Source organism: Bidens hawaiensis, unplaced genomic scaffold (genome assembly GCF_021521415.1).
Source record: "Bidens hawaiensis isolate Kalapana, Puna unplaced genomic scaffold, B.hawaiensis_p1.1 tig00004412_1, whole genome shotgun sequence".
NCBI classification, from domain to species: domain Eukaryota; kingdom Viridiplantae; phylum Streptophyta; class Magnoliopsida; order Asterales; family Asteraceae; genus Bidens; species Bidens hawaiensis.
Genome location: NW_027491265.1, coordinates 1145375 through 1172120, shown reverse-complemented (window position 1 = coordinate 1172120; position 26746 = coordinate 1145375). Strand labels below are relative to the sequence as shown.

At 35.5% G+C, this 26746-nt stretch overlaps 5 protein-coding genes across 5 annotated transcripts; 1 reads left to right on the top strand and 4 right to left on the bottom strand.

The window, feature by feature from the left end:
• Positions 1-1168: 1168 nt before the first annotated feature.
• On the bottom strand, positions 1169-4019 carry LOC143626487 (uracil-DNA glycosylase, mitochondrial-like). Its single transcript, XM_077096567.1, has 7 exons — positions 3770-4019; positions 2645-2865; positions 2409-2567; positions 2293-2323; positions 2028-2163; positions 1787-1870; positions 1169-1304 (listed from the first exon to the last, which is right to left on the bottom strand). The coding sequence occupies exons 1-7, from the start codon at positions 4008-4010 to the stop codon at positions 1238-1240; spliced, it is 939 nt and encodes a 312-aa protein (XP_076952682.1). The 5' UTR covers positions 4011-4019; the 3' UTR covers positions 1169-1237.
• A 2145-nt stretch (positions 4020-6164) lies between these two features.
• LOC143626486 (4,5-DOPA dioxygenase extradiol-like) lies at positions 6165-7437 on the bottom strand. Its single transcript, XM_077096566.1, has 2 exons — positions 7174-7437; positions 6165-6761 (listed from the first exon to the last, which is right to left on the bottom strand). The coding sequence occupies exons 1-2, from the start codon at positions 7423-7425 to the stop codon at positions 6204-6206; spliced, it is 810 nt and encodes a 269-aa protein (XP_076952681.1). The 5' UTR covers positions 7426-7437; the 3' UTR covers positions 6165-6203.
• A 3337-nt stretch (positions 7438-10774) lies between these two features.
• LOC143626503 (protein VACUOLELESS1-like) lies at positions 10775-17388 on the top strand. Its single transcript, XM_077096578.1, has 15 exons — positions 10775-11566; positions 12317-12607; positions 12695-12834; positions 13591-13696; positions 13771-13863; positions 13933-14022; positions 14114-14227; positions 15458-15565; positions 15650-15723; positions 15809-15863; positions 15945-16126; positions 16208-16337; positions 16423-16525; positions 16915-17012; positions 17078-17388. The coding sequence occupies exons 1-15, from the start codon at positions 10790-10792 to the stop codon at positions 17240-17242; spliced, it is 2526 nt and encodes an 841-aa protein (XP_076952693.1). The 5' UTR covers positions 10775-10789; the 3' UTR covers positions 17243-17388.
• A 795-nt stretch (positions 17389-18183) lies between these two features.
• Positions 18184-21229, bottom strand: LOC143626484 (ATP-dependent Clp protease proteolytic subunit 2, mitochondrial-like). Its single transcript, XM_077096565.1, has 2 exons — positions 20911-21229; positions 18184-18587 (listed from the first exon to the last, which is right to left on the bottom strand). The coding sequence occupies exons 1-2, from the start codon at positions 21227-21229 to the stop codon at positions 18184-18186; spliced, it is 723 nt and encodes a 240-aa protein (XP_076952680.1).
• A 1641-nt stretch (positions 21230-22870) lies between these two features.
• On the bottom strand, positions 22871-26442 carry LOC143626535 (uncharacterized). The gene is made up of 3 exons (XM_077096599.1): positions 26218-26442; positions 24243-24373; positions 22871-23657 (listed from the first exon to the last, which is right to left on the bottom strand). Exons 1-3 carry the CDS (start codon positions 26440-26442, stop codon positions 22871-22873), a joined length of 1143 nt encoding a protein of 380 aa, XP_076952714.1.
• Positions 26443-26746: the final 304 nt, after the last annotated feature.

The window sequence follows — 26746 nt, the reverse complement described above, 5'->3', positions numbered from 1 at the left end:
ACCCTGAAATTAATTTTACACTCATTTCTAATTCAGAATTTCTAACAAGAGTTTCGTAAGTTTTATAAGATAAAAACAAGTATGCCTTTCAATTATAATAGTGCAAGTGGTAGTTACATTCAATATTTATAAAAAAAAATCTCCGAAATGCTCAAATATTCATTGTTACATATTTTGGTTAAAGTTTTAGGTTTTATTAAATATTAAACTACTACAAAAGTATTATATAACATTTAACATTTGTATTTAAGTACAATATAAATCTATGGATTTTTTATTAATATTTTATGAAAAACAAAACATCTTACCATATAAAAATTACAAAACTTGCAATATTATAGCCATATGAAGTTTATAAATTTATGTTATAATAATTAGAAAAACATGAAAACCCCTAAATTGTTTTATTTTATGCAATTACTTTAACGAGAGCACGTAAGATAAATAGTAAACACTATACAAAATAAAATAAAATATGTTACTTTATAATACAACCAGGCTTGATTAAAATTAAAATAATCTAAATCTAATAGAAAAACCCGATACATTCGAGAACATGTATGAACCCGGCATGATATAACTTCCATAGTTTTTTGTTGATCTGGATGACTGGATGGGAATAGTATTAGATACACCTGGTTTGTTTACCCGTATTGAAACCAAATATGTTTAAATTGTTAGGAACTTGAATTTATTAGAATTATTGAATTTTTAAAAACACATGGGTCGAGTATTCGATATTTCAATTCGATTCGTAGAAAGTTAAGATTAATTCCGGCAATAAGCATCCCAATGAGTAAATGCAGCCGCATACGACCACAAACATGTATGCAAGCTTTTCTAATCATGCATCTCGAATTACAAATACCCGTCTCATACCGACACTGTCTTCCTTTTTTTTCCCCAACAAGGTGAAGTGCACAAGAGTGAGGCATGGACCATACTGTCGGAGTGTCGGTGTGTTAGTTTGCATGTACCCATAAATAACATGCTGCTGACCCTGCTACCCATATAATGTTAATTGTACATACATGACTTATAATGATAAAAGCTTAGAAATATTTTTGAAATTGTATGGTGGAAAGATGAGCAAATTTAAACTTGACTACACCAAAAAAAAAAAAACATTTTGAATAATGAGACCAAAATCATAGAAGTTTTTTTAACTGCCATCATGTGTTAGAACACGATAATTTAGTCACAAAAAGCATCAGCATTACAATGATTTAGGTTCAGATTAAATTTGCCAGTCAATAGGAGTCGCCTTTGCATCCTCCAAGATCCGATTGGTTCGAGAAAAATGCCTGCAAATTAATATTTCACCCTCTTATTGGTATTTTCTTTATCAGTAATAACATTATACAAATAGGCTTACATATATCATAATATCATATAACTGAAATAAATAACTTGTTCCAAAAAAAATAGCATGGTTCAAGGACAGCATTCAATTTAATGATACATATATCCATCTCAAAACTTGGTACAAAATCCTATTTAACAAAAACATTATCATTTACAAAATTATGGCATTTAAACCTTTCTCTTAAGACTTGCAATATGATATGAAATTTGGAGCGTAAAATAAAAGAGAAGGGTATCGTGGTCATATTATGAACCGTAACAAACCATTCGGCAAAGCACACAATTTGTTGCATTAAATGGTAAAAACATATGGTAAGTATGTTGCGTTAGATGCATCAAGATGTGCAAATTTAGGTAAGAAATAGTAATTATGTTGCATTATATGGCTTTATAAAATAGAATAGACTACAGAAAACAAAACCTGCAGCCGAAGAATCCCCTATGAGCAGATAAACCGGAAGGATGCGCAGCCTTGAGAATATGATGCTTCTTTTCATCAATTAACCTGTAAAATGTTTCCACAGCATACATTATAAAGATGTAAATTTAGAGTCTCGGGCCACACATGCTAAATTTTCACCGTCAAACTGATATTAAATCTTTAATTTAGTAAAAAGAAAATGATAACTACCATAACCTACAATGCTAAATACCGTTATTACCTAGATTTTGCTTGTGCATAGTTTCCCCAAAGAAGAAAAACAATCCCCGTTTTCTTTTTAGAAATCGTCTCTATTACAGAATCAGTGAACTGTTCCCACCCTTTCTTCGCGTGAGAATTTGCTTGATGCTGCCTAACTAAAAAACAATATAAAAAAATAAAAATACAGTAATCTTATTAGCATACAATATCAGCCAATTATATATAAAACAAATCAATTCAGGTTAAACTTATACTCAATTGATTTGCTGATTAAAGCATCTTACCAGTAAGAACAGCATTGAGCAACAAAACGCCCTGCATGTAATAAAAATACCATTAGATAATACATAGTTCGCCAAAAAAAAAAACCTACGTATTTTTAAAAAAATGCAAATTTCACCTGTATGGCCCATCGTTCCAAATTCCCGTGAGACGGAATTGAACATCCCAAATCCTGTTGAAGTTCTTTATATACGTTTAACAAACTTGAAGGTATTTTTATTCCTTGTGGAACAGAGAAAGAAAGGCCCATAGCTTGGCCCGGTCCATGATATGGATCCTAATACAACACTGTTAGTATCCATACGCGATGATTATTCATGTTCAAATATATAGATTTAGGATTCAAGTAAGCACCTGGCCAATGATGACAGCTTTGACTTGGTCAAATGGAGTAGAATTCAAAGCATTAAAGATCAAATGCTGTGGAGGGTAAATTGGAATAGAACTTTGTATTTCACTTTCAACATATTCACTCAATATCTTGGCATAGGGTTTATCAAATTCACCAGGAATGGCTTCCAACCACGTTTCGTCTACCAATAGTTCTTCTAGTTTTAAAGATCCTAAACCCTTACCTAAACAATAAAGAAAAATCAAGGAAATTAAATTATACTGTTTGACTGTTCTTCATTTTGTTTTGAGAGTGATTTTGTGATTATCGTCTTCTTATGGTGCAAATACTGACTAGGGATGTACACGAGCCGAGCTGAGCCTGACTAGGCTCAAGCTCAGCTCATTAACTCAAAGAGAATTTGAACTCGAGCTTGGCTCATGGGTAGATTTTAAGCTCGAGCCCTGCTCGTTTATTATTTTTTAATTAATTAATATATATTTATGATTATTTTTATGTACATTTTTTAATTATATTTTTTTTAGCTAACATAAGGTTTATTATTTAGTTATTTTTATCATCACTTTTATATAAAATAACAATAAGTATTATTAGATAAATAAGATTAAAAAGTTAGATAAATAATAGACTCGTTTAGGCTTATGAGCGGCGATCCAAACCCAAAAAGATCAATAAAATACCAAAAAAAATATTGTGAAAAATGAACTTACAGTTCGGTTTTGTCTTTTCATGTAATAAAAAAAAAACAAATTTATAGATTTTCGTTTTCTATTTTAAGTAACTTAAACTTAATATACATGTAACTCAAATATTTTAGCCCAAACGTATAATAAAAATAATCAATTAGTTATTACTTAACCGAATAATTTAAGCTCAAATTCATTATTTTGGACCAAATTCATTTCCAGCACAAAATTTTCAAGCTCAAATGACAAAAACCCAAAACCGAACCCAAATCAAAAACCAAAAAACCCAAAACCGAACGGTTTAAAAAATCTCAAATACCAAAGTTTTGGTTTTTGGTTCCCAAAAACTATTCCAAACCGAACCGTGCACACCCATACCAAAAGCCCCCCAAATTATAAATCAGCTAGATATCAAGAAACCCTAGGTTTAATTAAACTAACCTGAAGTCGAATTGGATACTCTTTCAGCACATATTTTAAGATTACGTTTAGCTTTAGCTAACGACTGATTAAGCTGAATCCTACGTTTCTGTTCCGCAGTGAGATTCGACGATGGCTGAACGGTGGTGGTTCCGTCATCGTCAATCGATTCCGGTACGGCGGACGAAGCTGCCGCTGCCGGTGCTAGTTTAGAGCGTTTTGATGGCGGGAAGAAGTCGGTTATGGATTTAGATGAAGCCATTTTGTGACTAGGGTTTCTGCCGGAAGTTGGAGGTAACAGAGAGTGTTGGTGGAGTGTTATTATTATGGCGGGAAATCTTGAAAGTGGCGGGGTGCTGGTTACACTTTATGATCAACGAGTTCATGGAGTTGGGTTGGGTCTCTACTCTCTTGGTTTTGGTCTTAAATAATATTAGCCGACAGGTATTGGTAACTAAGCACATAGGCCAATGTTTTGAGCATCATACGTAGGCCGGTAGGCGTATCTGGATCGCGTGAAGACAAGGTTTTTTGACTTTTTTTGAGGACCAGCTACTTTTGGACGTGACGTGAAGTCATATATATCATCATCGTACTCAGTATATCCCACCAATAGCAAAGCTATGGTAGGGTCTGAGGAGGGTAAGATGTAGGCAGCCTTACCTCTACCCCATAGGGATAGAGAGGCTGCTTCCGGTGAGACCCCCGGCTCGATAGTAGTTTTGCATCAAGCCTTGGACATAAGGCACATAGCACTCAATCATCGGGACACCGGCTGATCGGTGCATGTACCCTTATCTTTCAGCTATCAACGCCACTACATGATGCCTGATTACCGTCCGTCACTTTTAACGTTATTTTCACGAGATTAGTAAAATAACGTCAAAATTAGTGCAATTTCACTTTTGCCCACCCGAGGGTTCACACATATATACGTGACGGGAAGTATGAGGCTTTATTTAGGGTGATAAGCATCCAACAACTCAAGTAATTGAAGACCTGTCGACACTTACATACTCTGTTAACGCCTTTTCAACGATGTTCGCGTCACTAGCCCGGCTACCCCATCCGCCTTTCACTCGTCCGTAAACCCCTTAAAAAGTTGGCATTTATTGTTTATATCGGTCCATATTGACATTATAAAATCCTTTGCTCGGTAGTCATCTCCTTTGCTCAATAATCCGTGAAAAAGTTCAGTAACTTTTTTCCAAAAAACGTTGGGTTTTTGATAATTGGCTACAAATATAGTTAGAAAAAAATATTACTAAATATTTAATATTACTATTAAAAGAAAAAATAATAAAAGAAAACAAATATTATTAACGCTTACAAGCATCGGGATCTTCGAAGACAGCGAGCCACGCTTGTGCGAGTAACTCATCATCGGGTTGTGTCCACGGTATAACGTTCTTTTTTGAGGATTGTGGCTCGCGTCTTTCTTCTTGTGTGATCTCAAACGGCTGCCTTTCTTCTTGCTCGGACCGGGTTGTGCCACCGGATCTTGTTGTGTCTTCGACACTGTCTCGTTTTCATAAATAAAACTGGGCTGGTTATAATAATCGATTAGGTAGTTAGGCGTCCCCCTTAACATTTGAAAGTAGTTTAACATGTTTTGATCGAAGTTAACACTGACCGGTCGATTTTGGGCCGGTTAGGTGGTGTTCGGGTTTCTTTGGAAGAGTCGGTTTGTTGGTTTGAAAATTAGCCAAAACCAAACCTTGACGGATTGAATGAATGTATATTTGTTAGGGTTTTTTTTAAAGATTGAGAAGAATTTTTATAGAGAGTGAGATAAAGGAGAATGAGATGGAGTTTTGTTTAAAAATTGAGAAATGATTATGTTTAAATATGTATTTGGTTAAAAATAATAAATTAATTATTTTTATTTTTTTATAATTTAGCCGTTCTAAACTGCTATTGTGGAACATTGTGCCAAACACCCGTTGCATATACAACGAGGAACCCCAAAACGAGCTGGAAAATGAGGAGGCGGTGTTCACTGCGTTTTCTGGCTCGTTCACCCCTAAAACGAGCCACTGTGCGTGGTCTTGGGATGGAAGGTAGCAGTGTGTATGGGTTGGTTTGGGACGGTTTTGGCTTAAACCCTTTACTATAACTGATAAGTTGGTTAATGAATAACCATAACTATAAATGATTGATTATGGCAGTTTCAATTAATCGTTTTTGAATATTATAGAGAATCGGTTAATCATAACCAAAACAATGTAATTTGGGCCTAAAAGTTCGATACCAAATTTTAAAAATAAATAAATAAAAATGATATTGCATAATCGAATAAAATATATAATCCATTAACATATATATAATTTGTACGCAGGTGGTTGTGATTGCTTTTATAGAATTTGTACGTAGAACTTTATTTATACATTCAACTCTTTCACAAGCTTATTTCAAGAATTCACAAATTTAACCAAATCAACAAGACACAAGACACTTAAGACGGGACGGTGAATTTATACGAAGAATATGAAAAGCAAGACCAACCCCAGCTACGATGGATAAGTTGGGCTTTCGAATTCGCACCCCCAGCGCCCATCGCAACATGCAACGGGTAGAAATGGGCAGGTGATGGGTGTGCTAAGGTTGCATGTGGAGCCTTCTTGTGTTTGTTCACATCTTCATACCTTCCATCCATTAGAGCGTCTTTAAGCCATGCATCAAACTCTTGAGCCCAGGGTTGCACCAAAGTGGTTTCGCGGAACATTTCTAGGTTGTGGGTGGTGCCACCTGAACCCACAACGAGCACCCCTTCGCTCTTAAGGGGAGCCAACGCCTTACCCATATTGTAATGGTGAGTGGCGTCTTTTTTAGTCTGGATGGACAACTGACAGACTGGAATATCAGCCTCTGGATACATAAGCATTAGTGGGGCCCATGCACCATGGTCTAGTCCCCGATTCTTCTCTTCGTCGACCCTCTTGAACCCGGAAGACGAGAGCAGTTCCTTGACTCTCTTTGCCAGTTTTGGAGCTCCTGGTACTGGATACTTGAGCTGGTACATTTTGAAAAATGAAAAACAATTTTGACCATATCACCCAAATTAGCCAGAGCGTTGCAATTTTCAACAAGAGCCGAAACACTTCTTGAACATGACATCTATAATAGTCAGGTTTTGGGTTAAGATACTTAACCCATTTAAAATATGAGTTGTGTCCATGTTAAATTGTTTATCCCGTTAACATGTCAACCCCCCTCCAACCCATTTAACCCCATTTTTACAACCCACAAACCCATTTAGCTAAATGGGTTATCGAGTTATTTTCCAGTTACACAATCTAAGTGTTTACATTGTTAATATTTTTGACACGAATAAAAACATGGGTCTTTAGTCAACATGACTAAAGATATTTTTATATAATGCATTGATATAATTATTGCATACATTTGTTTAACTAGCTAGTTACCTGATATATAGGTTCAGGGAAACCCTGAAAATCATATATGGTATCGGAAGGGCCACTAGAGACGATGTTGACGGTGGGATGTTCAGTCTCCCAGTGGGCGGAGATCAGAAGAATGGACGAAGGTCGATGAGGGTACACCTTTTGTGAAAAGGATTGGAGAAAATGCTTCAAAGGGATACATGTTTCTTCAATGGATAAAGTAGGGGGTCCATGTGATATGTAAAATGTGTCTTCAATCTTTTTCATTGCCATGAATGTATTCTTGATTACAAGAACAAATTATGGAAGTGTACATGCATGGAAGTCAACTGCATATGAAGATTTATAGAGAAAATGAAGTTCATTAGCACATGTAGATCATATCTTTTTTATTATTATTTTGTTAAAAATCAAAGTCTTTACGGTTAAGAAAAGTGTCATGCAATATTTTAGTTACTTCATGATCCTCGTGTTAAATAAACTAAGAAAAAAATTAAGATGTACGTCATGTAGAAGATGGAAGATTAAACTTGATTCAACTCAATTGTTTGTGGGCAATGTTGTTAAGAGTTGGACCGGATCGACTGATCAAACTAGGTGGATTGGGACCCAGACTGTAATCGGTGCGTTGGCATGTGCTGATCTGACACTGGTTAGAGACATCTGTAGGCCGTTTTTTAGAAATGACGGTTGAACTCAAATGTTTCAAGTAAAACAAATAACAATTTTTCCCTTTTAAATTAAGAAGATTGTGACTCAAATATTCTCCCCTTAAAAAAGTATTTTATTAGTTTGTTTTTATATAAAAACTAATATATATTTATTTTATTATTGTAAATATAAAAACATAACAATATACTTTTTAAGTTTCATAATCTATACAAGTAGTTTTCTTTTTATATAAGTATTTTTCTATAAATACGTTATGACATTATCCGGTTTTTTGAGTTCTAATCAAACGGGTCAATATGTATAATTAACCAGTGAACTAGTAATGTGACCGGTTTGATAATTGATCTCATTTTCTAACTTTTTTTTTCGTGGGATTTTAATAGTGCAATTAGTTAAGTATACAAATGTTTATGTCAAACCAAGCATTAGTTGTAAAAACATATAATTCATTATCTTCCGGTAAATAGCTTATAACTTATAGGTGATGCAAGTCACATGACACCAGTTATTTTGAACTGATTGTATTTGATACCATGATAGTCTTTGAAACGTGGGTCACCTTAATACAACCCCAACGTCATCAAAATTATATAATTATGAAAAACGAATGAGTCTTTAACATCATTTTGTAATATACGTGCATTAGCATGGCAAAATGCCAAAAACATATAAACTAAACCTAACTTCCAAAGTCAGATACAAGTCTTTAAAACCCGATAATTCAGATGGAATGACATATAAACATGAACTACATGTTGTTGGGCTATGAAGACTTTGGACCGATTTAGGCTCATGGAAGGTCGATAGGTAGAAACACAACAGGGGCCGGTTTTTTTAATAAGTTATTTAAGCCCGTGTTTTATGTGTCTTGCAACCCAAGGTATTAACCCTAGACTAGTTTTTATCTTATAAATACCTAGAAACGTAATTATAATCTTTGCAGTTGAGCTAATACATAGAAACCCTAGTCCCTAGTTGCAGCCGCGGACATAGGTTATGCATTGTGACCAAATCACGTTATATTGTTGTGTTCGTTTATTTTTTCGGTTAGGTGTGATAAGCGTTTGTGCGTGTGTATTTTTTGCTTCCATAGCGCATCACTTGATTCCTAACATATTGATATATTCTAGGGTAGCGTTTGATATGCATGAATGACATGGGGAATGGAATGACTTATTGCGTGGGAATGAAAAAATTGGTATTTGGTTGCCTAATGGAATGTAATCATCCATTACACATGGAATCCCATTCCATCAAAACCATTCCTTCCCACCTTCCCCCCCTCCATCTTTTTTTTCATTCCATACCTCCTTCACCCTACTTTATCAACAACACCACCACCTAACAACCACCACCACAACTACCATCGGCACCACCACCACTTCCACAGTCGCCGCCGCCAGCACCACCAGCGTTACCACCGCCGCTGCCAACAACGTCGCCGTAACCACCGCAATCGTTGTCACCGCCGTTTCCTGACCATCACCGCCACCACCACCGTACGATTGCCATCACTACTAATGCTACCATCGCATGACCACCGCCACCACCATTTTCTTCGTCGGAGCTACCACCGTCGTCATTATAGTTTTATTTTTATTTTTTTTTGTAAAAAGTATTTTGAGATAGGAGTGTTAATATTATTTCTATTTCATTTATACAATTTTTTTTAATAGCAAATAACATAAAGTAATAATTTATTTTATTCCCATAGGTTAACCAAACAAGGTAAAAGAATGTAATGATCCATTTCATTCCTTTGTCCATTCTATTCCCCCTTCATTTCATTACCTCCAACCTAACATACCCTAGGAATTGAAGCAAATCAAAATTAATTGAAATGCCCGATTTGAGATGAGTTAAATCTCAAATACAGTTGTCTGATAATCAAAAGAAGCATGCCTTTGCTATTAGCCACAATCTTGACAATGATACTGGAACCGGTTTCTCCATAAACCTGTATCCGGAACTGGTTCTAACTTTACCTGGTTAAAACCGGACCCGACCATACCCGAAAAACCCGGTCAAATACCTGACTATACCCGGAACCGGTTCTTACCCGATCTAGTTTTAACTTTTGTTGACCATATCTAGAATCGGTTTCTTCCCGGTTCTAGTTTCTAAAAGTACCCGATTTGGTTGGATGTACTGAAATGAAGATGGGAGAATGAATGGAATGGACAAGGGAATGAAATGGATCATTACAATTTTTTTTGTCTTGTTTGGTTAACCTATGGGAATCAAATGAATTATTACTTTATATTGTTTGGTATAAAAAAAATTGTAGGAATGAAATAAAAATAATAAAATTACTCTTATCTAAAAATATTTTTTTTACAAACCCCCCCCCCCCCCCGCAATGGCGATGGTGGTGGTAGCTCCGGCGACGAAAATGGTGGTGTCGGTGGCGACGGTGGTGGTGGGTGATGGTTGTGGTGGTGGGGGTGGCGGTGGTCAATCGGTGGTAGTATTAGTAGTGATGGCGATGGTAGGGAGGTGGTGACGGAGGTGGTGGCAACGACGACGGTGGCGGTCGGGTGGTGGTGGCAGCAATGGTAGTGATGGTCGTTATTAGGTGGTGGTGTTGTTGAGAAAGTAGGGTAAAGAAGGAATGAAATGAAAAAAAATAAGGGATAGGAAGAAATTGTTTTGATGTGTAATGAATGATTCTATTTCATTTAACAACCAAACACCATGTTTTTCATTCTCAAATAATGAACAATTCCATCACTAATATCAATTTTACATACCAAAAGCTACATATTAATAATAAATATAACAATAATAATCCTTTTACTCATTTCCGAAAAGATAACTCTAATACATTATTTTCCAAATCGAAAATCGACTCAAATAATTGTTATTTGAGCGTAAATAATATAACATTTTAATAATTAATAATAATAATAATAATAACACCAAACCGGTAGCCGGTGACCACCACCACAACACCACCGCTCACTCCATGGCCGGCGTCCACATCGCCGCCGAATGGCAACTCCTGGGCGACAAATACTACCGCAAGCCCGAAATCTACCAATTACAATGGAAACACATCGATCTCGCTCGCAACAAGGTCGCCGCAGCCCCCTTCGGCGGCCCAATTGCCCTCATCCGCGACGACTCCAAAATCGTCCAACTCTACGCCGAATCCGCCGTCCGCAAACTCCGCATATTCAATTCCGCCGGCAAACCCATCTCCGAAACCATCTGGCGTAACCCGGGTGGCCGCTTAATCGGCTTACACTGGACCCATGATCAAATCTTGGTTTGTGTCACTCAAGACGGCACTGTTTATCGATATAACGTGCATTGCAAGTTGATTGAGCCGAGTATTAATCTGGGTGTCGAGTGTTTTGAGTTTAATGTGGTGGAATGTGTGTTTTGGGGGAACGGTGTTGTGTGTATGAATGAAGGGTTTGATTTGTTTTGTGTGCCCGATTTGAACAACCCGAAAAGTTTGAAGCTTGCGGGTGCCGGGTTGGAGGAGTTCCCGCTGTGTATGGCGGTGATCGAGCCGCAGTACACGATGTCCGGGAACGTGGAGGTGTTGTTGGGAGTTGGGGATCATGTGTTGGTGGTGGAGGAAGATGGGGTTCAGAAGGTTGGCGAGGGGTTGGGCCCGTTGCAGAAGATGGTTGTTTCGAGTAATGGGAAGCTGATGGCGTCGTTTACGCATGACGGGCAGCTTCTTGTCATGCCTACGGATTTTTCGAGTATTATTTTTGAGTATGCTTGTGAGGTTTGTAATCTGTTTAATCTGGTTACTTTGATACACGATAAGACCTGTTTAGCAAAAAAGTACATTGTGCAATTTTATACTTTTTAAAAGTAATTAAAATTAGGAGGCTAGGGTTTGTCATTTCTCCTTGATACATAAAACATGTAACTGCCACACTCAAACCACCCAAGCCAAGTGCTAAACGAGTCGTTTTCATGTTTGATACATTGATCGCGTCGTGTCTAACCTGTTAAACATGATAAGACACGATTTGCAAGCCCTAACTTTGTTTTTATTGTATAATATTGTTTTCGAGTATCATTTTTGAGTATGCTTGTGTGGTTTTGTTTGTTGTGTGAATTTGCGTAATATGATCTTGGTTTTAAAAAGCATAGGTGAGGCCTAAAACCGAAGCGCGAAGCACAAGGTGCACGCTTTTCGTACGCGAGGCGCAAGGTTTTCATATAATTTTTTTTATGCATATCATATGTTTTTAGCATCTGCGGCATTTAGCTATAAATAAGTATTATATATGATTTAATGTATAAATAATCTACATAGGAAGAAAGCGGTCTCAGCTTCGTGTCAGGACGCTTTTTGCCTAAAAATCATGCCTCACTCGCTTCCTTTTGAACAATGATCGTCTTGAGTAGCCAAAAACAATGAGGGTTTCGCTTTAGGCGTATTTTTTAAAACCAAGAATATATTAAAGAATGTGATGATTTGATGAATAATACTATAATGCTATTGTTTAACTGTATATGTGTGTAGTCTGCTCTTGCTCCGGAGCAGCTTGTTTGGTGTGGAATGGACAGTGTGTTGTTGTATTGGGATGATATGCTTCTGATGGTGGGCCCGTATGGAGATCCGGTTCGTTATCTTTATGACGACCCGATTATCCTTATTCCGGAGTGTGATGGAGCAAGAATCTTGTCCAACTCAAACATGGAGTTTCTGCAACGGGTCCCGTCTTCAACTGAGTCGATCTTTAAGATTGGGAGCACAGAACCAGCAGCTTTGTTGTATGATGCGTTGGATCATTTTGACAGACGGAGTGCAAAGGTACGAACTTTATGTAACAATTATTCATGTTACCTATGAATTATGATCATGATCGTAGTTAGATTTATTAATGTCAATTTATTGCAGGCTGATGAAAACTTGAGACTGATACGCTCATCACTGCCTGAAGCTGTTGAAGCCTGTGTTGATGCTGCAGGGCATGAATTCGATCCTATGCTTCAACAGACACTACTTAGAGCTGCAAGTTACGGTCAGGCATTTTCTAGGTTAGTTTTGATGTTAATATATTGGGATTATATATATATAGCATGATATGGAACTCAAAGCAAAAAGGTATAGTATTGAAAGCAACAAACGGTTGGTGTAGAAAACTTGTCTGAGGAATGTTAGTTGATGTAGAATTTGAATTATTATTAGCAACTGTCCAACAAAGTAAGGACCAACAGGTACATTAATGATATAACTAGTGAATACTAGGGTTGTTCAAAAAGCTCGAGGCTCGTGGCTCGCTCGATAAAAGCTTGAATAAAACTAGCTATAAATAGTTGATTTGAAACATTTGAGCTGATTTGGATCATTTTTGTAACCGAGCCAAAATCGACCCAGGCTCGACTCAAGTCATAGCTTGGCTTGTTGGCTCGCTCTTAAGCCCGTTTAACTTCAAAATCGAGCTAGAGCCTAGCTAAGTTGCCTCGCTTAATTTCGAGCCTGAGCTCGAAACAACCCTGGCTCGACTCGTGAACAGCCCTGGACTGAATACTAACTAGAATTAAGAGCCAACGCAGAGACCTAACCAGTCAAAATCCCTATGATTAAGCTTTGATAATGCTATATATAATCTGCAACAACTACTTCAATAATAGGATTGTTGCAAACATAAGCAATTTCAATAATAGGTGCTTTGAACTAGAGGACCATACATAAGCAAGGTTACGTATTAACTAACCGGCTTGTGTATTAGATTTTAAGTTTTTTTTCTCTAATTGTTGTTTACGGTAGTGATATCCAGTTGGCTTTGGCAGCCAATTTCAGCGTGAAAGCATTCAGGAAATGAGCAAAACATTGCGCGTTTTAAACGCTGTACGCAGCCCAGAGACCGGTATTCCGCTTAGTATACATCAATACAAGGTTTCTAACCACCTTAACATGATTCAGTTACATGATTGATTTTGAATATAAATTAATATGTTTTCTACTTTTAGTTGCTTACACCATCGGTTTTGATTGGTCGACTGGTTAATGCTCACCAACATCTGCTGGCACTCAGGATATCAGATTACCTTGGAATGAATCAAGTAAGTTCTATCTTTTAAAGTGTAATTTATTTAACCAATTAAATTAATTTCTTATCGAGTTTTATGCAGGAAGTAGTTATCATGCACTGGGCTTGTTCAAAGTTAACAGTATCATCGGCAATTCCTGATGCTACCCTTCTTGAAATTTTACTTGATAAGGTGTGCAAACCGCAATGCTTTATAAACAATTAAACATGCAGTTTTTGCTATTGTAATATAAATGTAATAACTAACTGTTTGGGAATTTCAGTTAAAGTTGTCCAAAAGCATTTCGTATGCTGCTGTTGCTGCTCATGCAGACCAGATCGGTCGCCGGAAATTAGCTGCTATGTTAGTTGATCACGAACCTCTATCCTCCAAGCAGGTAATCTGCTTTTGTTTGTTTTTATTTAAAATAGTGTTTACTTTGTGTGTGTGTGTGTATAGGATTGGGATCGTGAGAGAACCATTTGGAAATTGAGAACTTTGAGAACCATTTTGGACTACTTAAAAAACCCCTAAAAAATAAAAAATAAAAAAAATTATGAAACAAAACAAACGCATAAATGAAAAAAGTAAAAAAAATCTTTCTCGGTTTAGCCTTGGTTTTTTTTAGCATGTACATATATGTATAATTAGTTAATTTATAAATATATGTATAATACTTATTTTTCAATTTTGAGCACATATGTAGATATATGTAGATAGATGTTATTCTTTATACACATGTACATTATCATTTTCTTCCCAATTTACATAATTTATTAATTTTTCTACATACATACATACATACATACATACGTACGTACGTACGTTATCCTTTCCCTATCCAATCACATAATTTGTTACTTTTTTTTAATTTCTACGTATATGTATAATACTTGTTTTTCAATTTTAAACACGCATGTAGATATATGTACACACATGTTTTTTCTGTATCCACATACGTATTAACAAATTATGTAAATGGAGTGGAAAATAATAATGTACATATGTGCACATTATGTAACTGGAGATTAAATGATAATATACATATATGTGTAGACTAAACCCAACGGCTACACCAAGATTATTTATTTATTTTTTCGTATTTTTTGGTTTATAATTTTTTTAAATATTTTTTTGGAGGGGTTTTTTCTAGTTGTCCAAAATGGTTCTCAAATATTTTTAATATATATATATATAGGTTTGTGTGTTAGCCCTGCTTGCGGTGCGCACATATGATGTATATATGTGTGAACCCTCGGGTGGGCAAAAGTGAAATTGCACTAATTTTGACGTTATTTTACTAATCTCGTGAAAATAACGTTAAAAGTGACGGACGGTTAATCAGGCATCATGTAGTGGCGTTGATAGCCGAAAGACAAGGGTACATGCACCGATCAGCCGGTGTCCCGATGATTGAGTGCTATGTGCCTTATGTCCAAGGCTTGATGCAAAACTACTATCGAGCCGGGGGTCTCACCGGAAGCAGCCTCTCTATCCTTATGGGGTAGAGGTAAGGCTGTCTACATCTTACCCTCCTCAGACCCTACTATAGCTTTGCTATTGGTGGGATATACTGAGTACGATAGGTTTGTGTGTGCTACACATAATAATACGGCTGACTTTTCAGGTTCCTCTGCTACTCGGTATAGGGGAAGAAGATACAGCCTTATCAAAGGCAACTGAAAGCGGTGATACTGATCTTGTTTATCTCGTTCTGTTTCACATATGGCAAAGGGTATTCATTAATATTTTTACAGTTATGATCTTTTAGTTCACATAATGTTGATTTATCAATTTAATATGATATTGACTTATATAGAGGCCAGCATTGGAGTTATTCGGAATGATACAAGCTAGACCTGTTGCACGTGACTTATTTGTACGTTATGCACGGTGAGTCAAAATTGCTCAAAATTTCTTGTTTTATTTTATTCTGATCTTGTTTTACATGAAAATTTGAACATCTTTATTAATGCAGATGCTATAAACATGAGTTTTTGAAGGATTTCTTTCTTTCCACTGGTCAACTTCATGTAAGCCTGCATTCATAATTAGACGTTTTTTTCTTTCTCATTATTTATAGTTGTGTAATGAGTTTATATTTAATGTTATAGGATGTTGCCTTTTTATTGTGGAAAGAATCATGGGAAATGGCCAAGAATCCAATGGCGAGCAGAGGATCTCCACTTCATGGCCCACGAATAAAAATCATTGAAAAAGCCCAAAATCTTTTTGCTGAAACTAAGGAACATGTTTTTGAGTCAAAGGCTGCTGAAGAACACACAAAATTATTAAAGTATTGTTTTTAAAAGACAAGATTATGTTTTCGATTGATATATTTATACATCTTGTGTCGTTATTTTTATATTAAATGCAGGATGCAGCATGAGCTGGAAGTAAGTACAAAACAGCCAATATTTGTTGATTCGAGTATTAGTGATACAATTCGGACATGCATAGTATTGGGCAACAATCGGGCTGCTCTAAAAGTTAAAACAGAATTCAAGGTAAATCTCTTCATGGCTCATATTATTCAAATTATATTATTTTCGACGTACTTTAAATGATATTATTCAAAACTCGAATTTTCAGGTTTCAGAGAAACGATGGTATTGGCTCAAAGTTTTCGCCTTGGCAACAATTAGAGACTGGGATGCCTTAGAGAAGTTTTCAAAGGAAAAAAGGCCTCCAACCGGTATGGTTATTATTTAAAATAATAATAAAGTAAACAACAACAAACAACCATACTCGGCCAAAAGTCCCGCCAATGGCAAGGCATTATTATTAGTAATAATAATAATAATAATAAATAAATCATAAAAGATAATAGTAGTAAAGAAATGATGTAATATTAGTAACATTCAAACAACATTTCCTCATAGATAGACGAAAACAAAACTAAGGTAAAATTAAGCCAATAAATAAATCAAAATAAATAAAAATTATAATAATATTAAAATAAAAAAAGTTATATCATTAACAAGAAATAACCTCCCTGAGGACATATTTGAGGATAGGACTTCTTGGAGACGTAGAATGAAGGTTTAAGGAAATGCGTTTTTATTTTGGTGTGAATGTTTATAGGTTTTAAACCGTTTGTGGAGGCATGCATTGATGCTGATGAAAAAAGTGAAGCCGTTAAGTATATTTCAAAGCTTGCAGATCCTCGTGAAAAAGCAGAGGTATTTTTATATTTGACTTTTAATCAATTTGACCCGTTGACTGATTATCACCATGTATGAAACAGGCGTATGCACGAATAGGCATGGCAAAAGAAGCAGCAGAAGCTGCATCACAAAGTAAAGATGGAGAGTTATTGGAGCGTCTTAAAAACACGTTACAACAGAACACAACCGCTTCGTCAATATTTGATACTCTCAGGGACCGACTCTCATTTCCGGGTGTTTCATAGTCTTTATGACACGAAAAGTGTGTGTTTTGATCTTTATTTGCGAGTTGTTATATTGTCAATAACAAGTAGTGTTCGTGTAAAAGTTTGTTGTATAGACAAATTATAATTTCGGGAATTTTCTGCTTCATAATTGGTGTGTTTGTGTGTGTGTGTGTGTGTGTGTGTTTGATTTACATTTTGGCTTGTAACTTCTTCAATAGAAGGAATAAGTTTTGGATTTCGGTTTTAGTTTCTTGTTCTTGAAAGGCTTGTTGAATTTTGATTTTGTTCCAATGCGTCTTTGCGTCCCACTCCTCCGGTTTTGAATGATTTTACATGCCACATAATGGAAGACAGAAACCCGACATCAACCTGAAAATTTTAAACGGCTATGCAAATCATGACACGACAAACGTATTAATGAATTGACACGAACATGATCTATTTAATGTGAACTTTGGTATTTTTACCTTTCTTTTTTGCATGTAACGCTATACAATTACATATTTAAAAAAAAATATAATAAATGCTTATAAGAATATAAAGTTACAAATTTGGGAATAAAAAATACAAATGTATATAAACAGTCTAGCTACAAAGACTGATTCTCATCTCTAAATCATTTAAATTTTAAAATTCAATACCAAATCAGTATAAGTAATCACACTTTAAAGTATCATTAAAACAAGTTAAACATGTCTGCGCCACGAACCAGTTCATTTAACTAAATGGATTAGAGCAAACCCGCGAAATTCATGTTAGAATTCAGACTCCAATTCTATTATTATCGTGTCAAATGCTAATTAAATGCTATAACAATACCAGTAAAGAAACCAGTTTATGAACCCAATTAAAGAGAAGCAAGGAGAACAGGATACCTTAATTCCTCACTTATTCTAGTAAATTACAAACATAAAAACAACCAAAAAATCCATTTTTAAAACCTCAAATTCACTCGGTTTTCACTCTGAACCTTTGTTGACAGCATCGGTGACCAAAGTCAAGGGTCTCTCATCGATAACCTCATCTATAATACCAAACTCCTTAGCCTCTTGTGGGGTCATAAAATAGTCTCTATCCATATTCTTCTGAATTACATCTACAGGCTGTCCAGTATGCTTTGCATACAATGCATTTAATGAATCCCACATCCTAATGATCTGCTTTGTGTGAATAGTCATGTCTTTAGCCTGCCCGCTGTAACCGCCTGACGGTTGGTGGATCATGATGCTGGCATTAGGAAGAGATCGCCTTTCACCCTTGGCACCAGCCGTCAATAGCAGAGAAGCCATTGATGCAGCTTGACCTAAACATATTGTGTTGACTGGAGAACGAATGTATTGCATTGTGTCGTATATTGCAAGGCCTGCAAAATGTAGTAGAGTATGTCTGCTTTAAATTAATAAGCTTCAAGTGTAAGCATTATAAAATAATAAGATGTTTAATATTAATAAGCTTCAACCGTTGCAGATATGTAGTTAGGCTATAGATTTATATCAATATTTCTCTTACTAGATTTAATGAAAACATGATACTTAATAAGTTGGTATTTGGCTTACTTATTTTAAGAGCAGTCATGAATCTGATTTATTTTCAATGAAGAGAGCATCAAGCCATCATATAAAAAGCTAACAGCAAACTAAAGAATCTTCAATGTTAAATTTTCCGAATGCCAAATTATGGGATGAATGGCACTTTAAAACAGTTCATTCATTTAACCAGTATTGCCTTAACAGCAGAAATGCTATATATCAAGCGGATATTTGTGTTCATAAACATATTCAAGCACATCATACATCAAAAGGTAACTTTTTTGAAACAATGCTAACATGGATATCTTACATTAAAAACTGCAGAATTGCCAAACTTGTTTCCTACCACTATCCTCCCAAGAAAATCTAAATACTACATTATAACATGATATAACATCCACAAATATAGCAAAGCATAAATGCCAAAACTAAATATAGCAAAAGAGTTACAACTTTTTTTCTGAAATCATAATTCATAATATAAATATCATCAAATTGAACTAGATAAAGCTCCTGAGGCATGACAAATGTAAGGATAAAATAAGAGAAAGATTTTGACTTTGTTAAAATAATACACCAATTTTACATGAAATGGATTTTTATTTGTTAAATTTCTTAATAATTAAGAAATTTTCTGGAACAATTCACCCACGGTATAGTCTGGTTTTGAGGTTTTTCCTCTATATGCTTCCATTAGAAACTAAGCTACAATTCTATATTGCATTCTCAATTACATTTATGCTCATAATCATCCATTTTGGTACCAAATAAGTGTGTCACAACGTTTCTTTCACTAAGATCAAGTGAAATATCTCCACTACCTTACAAAATCATCTAAAACACAACCTAAAGTGTGTCTAGTGATAAAATTGAGCTCAATTCATGTCAAACACTCAAATTTTCAATAGCAAAGTAACAAAGATTACCTTAAAACAATTGAGGAATTCCTAAATTTATGTGATTTGAGCAGAATACACATTACTGATTTTAAAGCGATTTAAGTTGAATAACTAAAACAAAACCTTGAGTGACAATCCTCCAAAAATTGGTTACTCATTGATGCTCTTTAAATGATTTGTGATCTCAATGAGGTGGAATCGAGTACGTATTATAGATAAAACTTAAGACTCACAACAACACTAGCTTCAAGAACGTAATACTGCTTTCAGTTGCAAACCGAACAAAGAAAGACACTTTGAGTTGTACTTCAAAGCTAGTACTTTCTGAAACTCAAAATTAAGATAAATTTTATGCACATTTAATACTAAACTACTAAATGTATAACAAGCGTAATGCAGCCATCAATACATGCTTAAAAAACTATAAACCCCTAACAGCAAAAGGTTCAAAAGCTACTTGTAGAGCAACATCTAGTGTATCTCTTTCATCAAACAGTAAGAAGATCCAAATATCCATACAGAATTTTTCAAACAATCGCATGCCTACAAACATCAAATTATATCACATACTAGCATAAGACCACGCGCAGTGGTAACTAAGCACGCAGGGGGTTGTGCGACACGTGATATCCCGTCAGCAATGGCTAGTTTTGCAAAAAAAATGGTGTAGTCATAAAAAGCCTAAAAAAAAACCCCCCTTGCAATCATTACACAAATTATTACTTTTTTTAATTTTTTAATATAAATATTAAAAAATTGATTGGGCAAGGTTTTCCCCCACCACCGTGTATATCCAACGAAAAACTAAGGTGAAAACTAGAAAAGGGGGGGGGGGGCTGCGCTACCTTAGTTGTGGAGCTCGTTTTCCTCCCACAACCAAGCCACGACGTGTGGTCTAAGTGTGTCGGTTTTTGTGAAATTCTTTTTTTTTTTTAAGTTTTATTTTCTTTTTTCTAACATACATTATTACTTTACTAATACATATTAAATTAATGATCCGCCACCGCGACAACCTAACACGTGTAGATATCCTTTTGGTCATCTTACTGCTTTATTTTTACGATTTTCTTTATTCATAGCTATAGCTTATGGCTTATGCAGGCACCTTATCGGTACAGTAACTAATAAAACCAAACCGATACCGATCAATTCCCCGTCTAAGACTAGTTGAAACTAAAAAAGTAGCAATTCCTAAATACACAAGTGCCAAAATAAATCCTAATTTGCATAAAACAATTATAATTAGAATTTAAAAGACCTGCAGTGACAGCTCCGCCAGGGGAATTAAGATACATATGAATCGGTTTCGAGGGATTCTCGGACTCAAGGAACAGAAGCTGAGCAACGACGACGTGTGACGTGTCATCGGAAATAGGACCGTTGATGACCACAATCCGCTCTTTGAGGAGCCGAGAGAAGATGTCGTAGGCTCTCTCGCCACGCGACGAGTGCTCGATCACCATCGGTATCAGACTGTACGGCCGCCATTGATGATGATGCTTTAAATTATTAGGTCTTGTTGCAGCAGCTGCGGCTCTCAAGAGTTTGGTGAAACTGCGAGTGATTGGATTCTGCATTGATTTGAATTTGGGGATTAATTTAGGGTTTCACATGGAAGAATTGTAATTGTAATTGTAATTGAGGTTCCGTTGCTTCTGGAAATTGCAATACAATAGTCATGCTCATGTCAATATTTTTAGGATTTCTTATTTAAGAAAAAGTAAATAAATTAATACCGTAACCTAATGACAAAAGATGACCTTAGACGTCTGTGATCAAGACAACATTGGGTAGCTCAAGCCCACAATCTCCTGTTCCAGATAACAAAACTCGGTTGGAATCAGATTCAAACTTGATAGATACATTGCGGTCTCCAGTCAAAACTTTTACTTCCACTTCGATACTAATTGAGCTAAAGTCCATTGGCCATGCATTTTGTTTTTATGGGAACTTATATAAATAATTAATTAGTAAATGAATATATTTTTTCTAATAAATAATAACGAATGAAAAACATACGTCTCCCACTGAAAAAGAATCGAATCGATGTATACTATTGAGAAAGTCTAGAGCGTCTGGAATCACACTTAAAACAAGTAGCAAGATTGAACTATTGGTTTTACACTCAAAACAAAAATAGAACTTCTTAAGCATTAAACTGATTAAACAAAACGTTAAATCGTATTATACGTCTTTTAACAGCTTAATTAGTTTATTTGTTAGTTATTCACTCATTGTAACCGAAAAACATTTCAGTTTCTACCGGTTAGTACTAACCTACCATAAGCAGTAATCGTCTATCACGAGTAACTCGTTAGCTGTAACTCACATAGGAGTAACTCCCATTAGCATCAACCCACCAACAATTTCATGCCAAGGACAACTTTATCCATCAATACTTCAGTCATATTTAGCTTCATTTTGGACCCGATTTAGTTTGTTGTGTAACTCTCACATAGTAGAACACAACCCACGCAAATAATAATTATATGCAAGTATTTGTTTATGTCCAACACTAAATATGTTTGATTGTAAATTTTTTCGTACTCACGCTCACAACCAAAGGGGTTAATGGCACAACAGCGAAGGTCTATCAACGACCAAAAACTCCTACGTTGAAGAGATAGGATGAGGAGAGTGAGTGTAGTTAGTCCGTAGCCACAGACTATCGTCTAAGATGAAAGCGAACCTCGTGAGAAAAGAGGATGATGGCGCCGTCACTATTCAAAAATATAGATTGAAAGAAGCTTTTATTTATAGGTCTTGAAGACGCCTAACTCTTTCTTATTATTAGTAAGATAAGTTGTCTTTGACCCGTGAGGGATCATGTGTCCGCTGGAAATTTCTGACCACGGGAGCGTTGCCTAAGCATGTCAGCAATTCAACCTACACAAACAGAACCAGAACTACAAATTCTGCATAAATGATACCAATAACACAATTTCAATAAAGAATGTATGATATTGATCTTTGGTTTAAAAACAATTTAGAAAATTAAATACAAACAAACAAACATATAAACATCATCTCTCCATTTCTCAACACACAATCCTTAATATACAATTTTCTATCTAAATAGATGTATACTTTTAGTTTTAGCCCCAAAAATTAATATATATTGATATCAATGGCTTGCTTTATTCCTATTTTTCTCTATTATCATTTCTTCTTATTTCCTCTTTGTCCCACGAATTCAATTGTTCGAAAGACCATATGTACTAATCAATAGCTGCTTTGTTCTTTCGACCGCTTATCGGCTTCGGCAACCCGTCAAATATCGGCCTCGTTATGGCGGCAGTAGACAACGCGTCAACGGTCAGATTCAAAACCGAAGTTGGCCAGATCGATGATATAGACGAACCGTTATTATTATTATTATTACTGCTACTACTATTACCATTACCGTTACTACTATTATTGTACGAATCGTAAAAGCTCGGTGAGCTAGAAGACTTTTTCACACCAGAAGCATCGGAATCAGAGTCACTGACGGTTTTGCTAGCGGCTTTTGGTCGCAAGGCTAAGCCTTTTCCGGCAGCGGCTGAAAACGCACTAGCGGTGTTGGTGGTGTCGGGTTTAAGCAACATTTCCGGGGTGTGCGTTTGGAGGTCGACTTCTGATAAACGCCTTCTCATTAACTTATCGTACCACGTACTGGAATCCGGCTTTTTCCCGTTTGAAACAGGCCCGTTACTAGCGTCACCGTTTTCTGACAACCCGTTAGCTAAGCTTTTACATTTTCTGTGCAGGCCGAGTGGCGGGTGGGAACTTTGGGGCGGTTTTGACCCGTTCTCTATGTTGAAAGAACCTGCTTTTTGATAAGGATTGGGCCCGAGTCTTCCGTTAGTACCATTTTGACTGGTCGGTTTAAGGCCGTAATAGTCTCGTAACGCATTCATCGATGGTGAAACGGTTTGCGGGGATGAGGACGACAGTTTTAAGGATTTTATCGAGTCGCACAAATCCGAATGTCTATGGTTTGGTGGTGATGTTGACTTTTTTTGCCTGCGGGTCAAAGATAATAACACATCAATGAATAAGTCAAAGATAATAAGTCAAAACACATCAATGTGAATACTTGAATATATATCATATGCATACATGTATATTATTATAGTCATTCAACGTGTTTCCATTTAAATATAAGGTAAGATTCCCTTGTGATTAAAAGGTAGGGTCCGAATTATTTTAATAACCGTTATCTACATATATAGGGTCCGAATAACATATAAATAAGATTTAACGTACAAATTGTACGAAGTGAAAAGAAAACTTGCACATAAGCAAATTCAGAGTAACTACACTACAACAAATATACAAGTATAGTAATAACATTACGCTACTTGTTAGATGTAGCGTAATTATTATTACACTACATCAAAATGCAAGTTGTAGTGTAATTACCCTATTCAGTATAAAGGAATTACGAAAATGCCATTGTGTCCTTTTTTCTTCACTTCATATGTTTCGCACGATAAAAGTCATTTGTATTTGTTCCGATAACAATTTATAATTAACAACTTATAAATACAAAACAAAATTCATATCCATTAGACAGTCAAAATAAATTATAATAGAAGTAATGTTTACCCTTGAATATCATATCCATTTGATATGATGGGAGAGGGCGGGTGCCTTCCCGGTAGAGGTATATAAAGCGTCTTGCGTGAAAACATTTGTAGATCGGTTGTCAACCCGTTCATCCTTTTAATATCAGCCACCTGATCACACAATAGAATTCAACTTCAAATACATTAAAAAAAAAAAGACTTCATGAAGTCAAATGATCTCCTTTCCAATGATGAATATAATCAACTTATATAGTGATTAAAAGTTAGTTGATGTCATCAGCCAACAACATAGACCGGTCATCATCCGAGAATAACCAGCTAAACTTACAATTTGTCCTTGTCCTAAAAATAGCTAACAAAATCCAAACTACAGTAAAAGTTTTATGTTTCTAACACATCATTCATTTGTCTGCAAGGTTAGTGAAGTCACTTTAATTCATCATTTGTTTTTTCATGTTTTGCTCCAAGTACCAGTACCGTACCGAACCGGTGCTGACTGAACACAACCAGTACCCATGGTTGTAAAAATCCCGACTACGCGCTGATTAATCCTCGATTAATTGCTAGTCGCTATATCCCAACCGACTAGTTGCCGTTTAATCACTATTCAGTCAAAATCGGTCAAAACTGAAAAATTTAAGTATAAAGTCATATATATGTATATTTGGAAAATTACATGCAAATTCCAATCCGTTGAATCCCGATTGATCGCTAGTCTCTACCCCACCGCCCGACTAAAGCCTAGCGAGTTCTACACTTCTACAACACGCAGCACATGTATTTGTTTTTCATGTTTTAGGTACCGACACCATTTGGTTTCAATATTTTTTATGAAACCAATACATGTAGGTACCAAACCGATAAAATCGGCACGATATTTTTCTGCTCTCTTCCCTACTAAATTTAACCAGTGTTGTAAAAATCCCGACTAGACGCCGATTAATCCCCGCTAGTCGCCCACCCCCACCGACTTGTCCCCGACATGTCCCCGTTTGTCCAAAATCGGTCAAAATTGAGAATTTTATACATAAAATTTGGAATATATATTTGAAAATTTACATATAAATTCCAATCCGACTAATCCTTAAAAATCCCGATTAATCATCAGTCCCTAACCCACCGCCCGACTAGCGCCTAGCGATTTTTAGTTTTTACAACAGTGAATTTAACCAATCATTTGACCACCTTAGAAATGAAAATTAGAATATATATATATATATACATGAGAGGAATATTTTGAGAACCATGTTGAGTTTTAAGAACTTCAATTCTAGGCCACACATTTAATTAAATGGGTTGGAATATGTGGTTGAGATTAAATCTAGCAAAAAAGTCAAAGTAGGAGAGAGAATAAATATGTAAATGGTTACACTAGCTTTTACGTCCGTTACACATGTGTAAAAAGTCGACTCGGTGCGTAAAAAATTTTGTAATTTTTTTACGTATATGTAACTTACATATATTACGCATGTGTAAAAAAAATTCGAAAAAAAAAAATCGTTACACTGAGTTCTTAAAACTCAAATGGGTTCTTAATTGAAATCTCCCCTATATATATATATATATAGGATTAGTATAAAAACCCACTTGAGTTGTGAAAACTCTAGAAACTCATTCTTAAACACATGTTTTTAATTAAAGATTAAATCTTGTGGTCCACAATTAAACTTAATAAAAAATATAAAAGTTTGTTTACAATTTTCTCAACTGAAAACATATATAAAAATTACTAAAAAAATGTAAAAAAAATAGCAAAACATTTTTTTTTATATTTCCGATGTTTTGTATTAAATGTAACAACATATATTACATGTAAAAAAAATACAATGCTACATAGTGTTGTTTTCACGGGTTTTCTCAAGGGTTTATACTTCTCCAGGGGGAGGGGTGTGTGTGTGTATATATATATATATATATATATAAATTTCTTTAAAAAGATAAAATTGCATGAAAATCAAAAGGTTTTGGATATTCAGTTTGTGACAAATGTTTACCTCAACGCCATACTTAATAGCAACGCCTGCAAGCGTATCCAATTTGGTGACCGTATGTTCAATATACCCATCACCGACAATCGAAGCCGATAACCGTTCCATCAAATAATAATAATAATAACAACAATTCGAATTCAAGGACTCCGATTCCCTACAAAACCCCCAATTCGATTGCCAATTCCAATAACTATTATCCTCACCGTTTGCCTTCTTCTGCATATCCATATCCCCCAATTAGCATCATGAATCCAAAATCTTGTTCACCACATTACTCAAATAACCAACGGATTAAATCCAATTGAATCGGAAACGAGATGGAATCGGTTAAAGATTAGTGGGTTTTGAAGGGAATCGAATATGATTAATGGGTTTTGAAGATTTGGCGAATTGGATTGGATTTGATTGATTGATTGGTTGATGATGTTAATATTATGCGTATGGAATTGAAAGAAAGCGTGTTTTAGGAAAAGAAAAAAAAAAGAAAGTGAATGAATATGGGAGAAGAGGATGATGAATGTTGCTGCTGCTT

Excerpts from the sequence above, each read along its gene's own strand:
- LOC143626487 (XM_077096567.1), bottom strand. The coding sequence starts at position 4,010 with ATGGCTTCATCTAAATCCATAACCGACTTCTTCCCGCCATCAAAACGC. Across the intron at positions 2,164-2,292 it reads GCTCAATGCTGTTCTTACTG|TTAGGCAGCATCAAGCAAAT; the intron begins GTAAGATGCTTT and ends ATTGTTTTTTAG. Across the intron at positions 1,305-1,786 it reads AGGGGATTCTTCGGCTGCAG|GCATTTTTCTCGAACCAATC; the intron begins GTTTTGTTTTCT and ends ATTAATTTGCAG.
- LOC143626486 (XM_077096566.1), bottom strand. The coding sequence starts at position 7,425 with ATGGCAATGAAAAAGATTGAAGACACATTTTACATATCACATGGACCC. Across the intron at positions 6,762-7,173 it reads TCCCTGAACCTATATATCAG|CTCAAGTATCCAGTACCAGG; the intron begins GTAACTAGCTAG and ends AAAATGTACCAG.
- LOC143626503 (XM_077096578.1), top strand. The coding sequence starts at position 10,790 with ATGGCCGGCGTCCACATCGCCGCCGAATGGCAACTCCTGGGCGACAAA. Across the intron at positions 12,835-13,590 it reads TACGGTCAGGCATTTTCTAG|CCAATTTCAGCGTGAAAGCA; the intron begins GTTAGTTTTGAT and ends TGGCTTTGGCAG. Across the intron at positions 16,526-16,914 it reads GGAAAAAAGGCCTCCAACCG|GTTTTAAACCGTTTGTGGAG; the intron begins GTATGGTTATTA and ends GAATGTTTATAG.
- LOC143626484 (XM_077096565.1), bottom strand. The coding sequence starts at position 21,229 with ATGCAGAATCCAATCACTCGCAGTTTCACCAAACTCTTGAGAGCCGCA. Across the intron at positions 18,588-20,910 it reads TGGCGGAGCTGTCACTGCAG|GCCTTGCAATATACGACACA; the intron begins GTCTTTTAAATT and ends TACATTTTGCAG.
- LOC143626535 (XM_077096599.1), bottom strand. The coding sequence starts at position 26,442 with ATGGATATGCAGAAGAAGGCAAACGGTGAGGATAATAGTTATTGGAAT. Across the intron at positions 24,374-26,217 it reads CTATTAAGTATGGCGTTGAG|GTGGCTGATATTAAAAGGAT; the intron begins GTAAACATTTGT and ends TTGTGTGATCAG. Across the intron at positions 23,658-24,242 it reads AATGGATATGATATTCAAGG|GCAAAAAAAGTCAACATCAC; the intron begins GTAAACATTACT and ends TTTGACCCGCAG.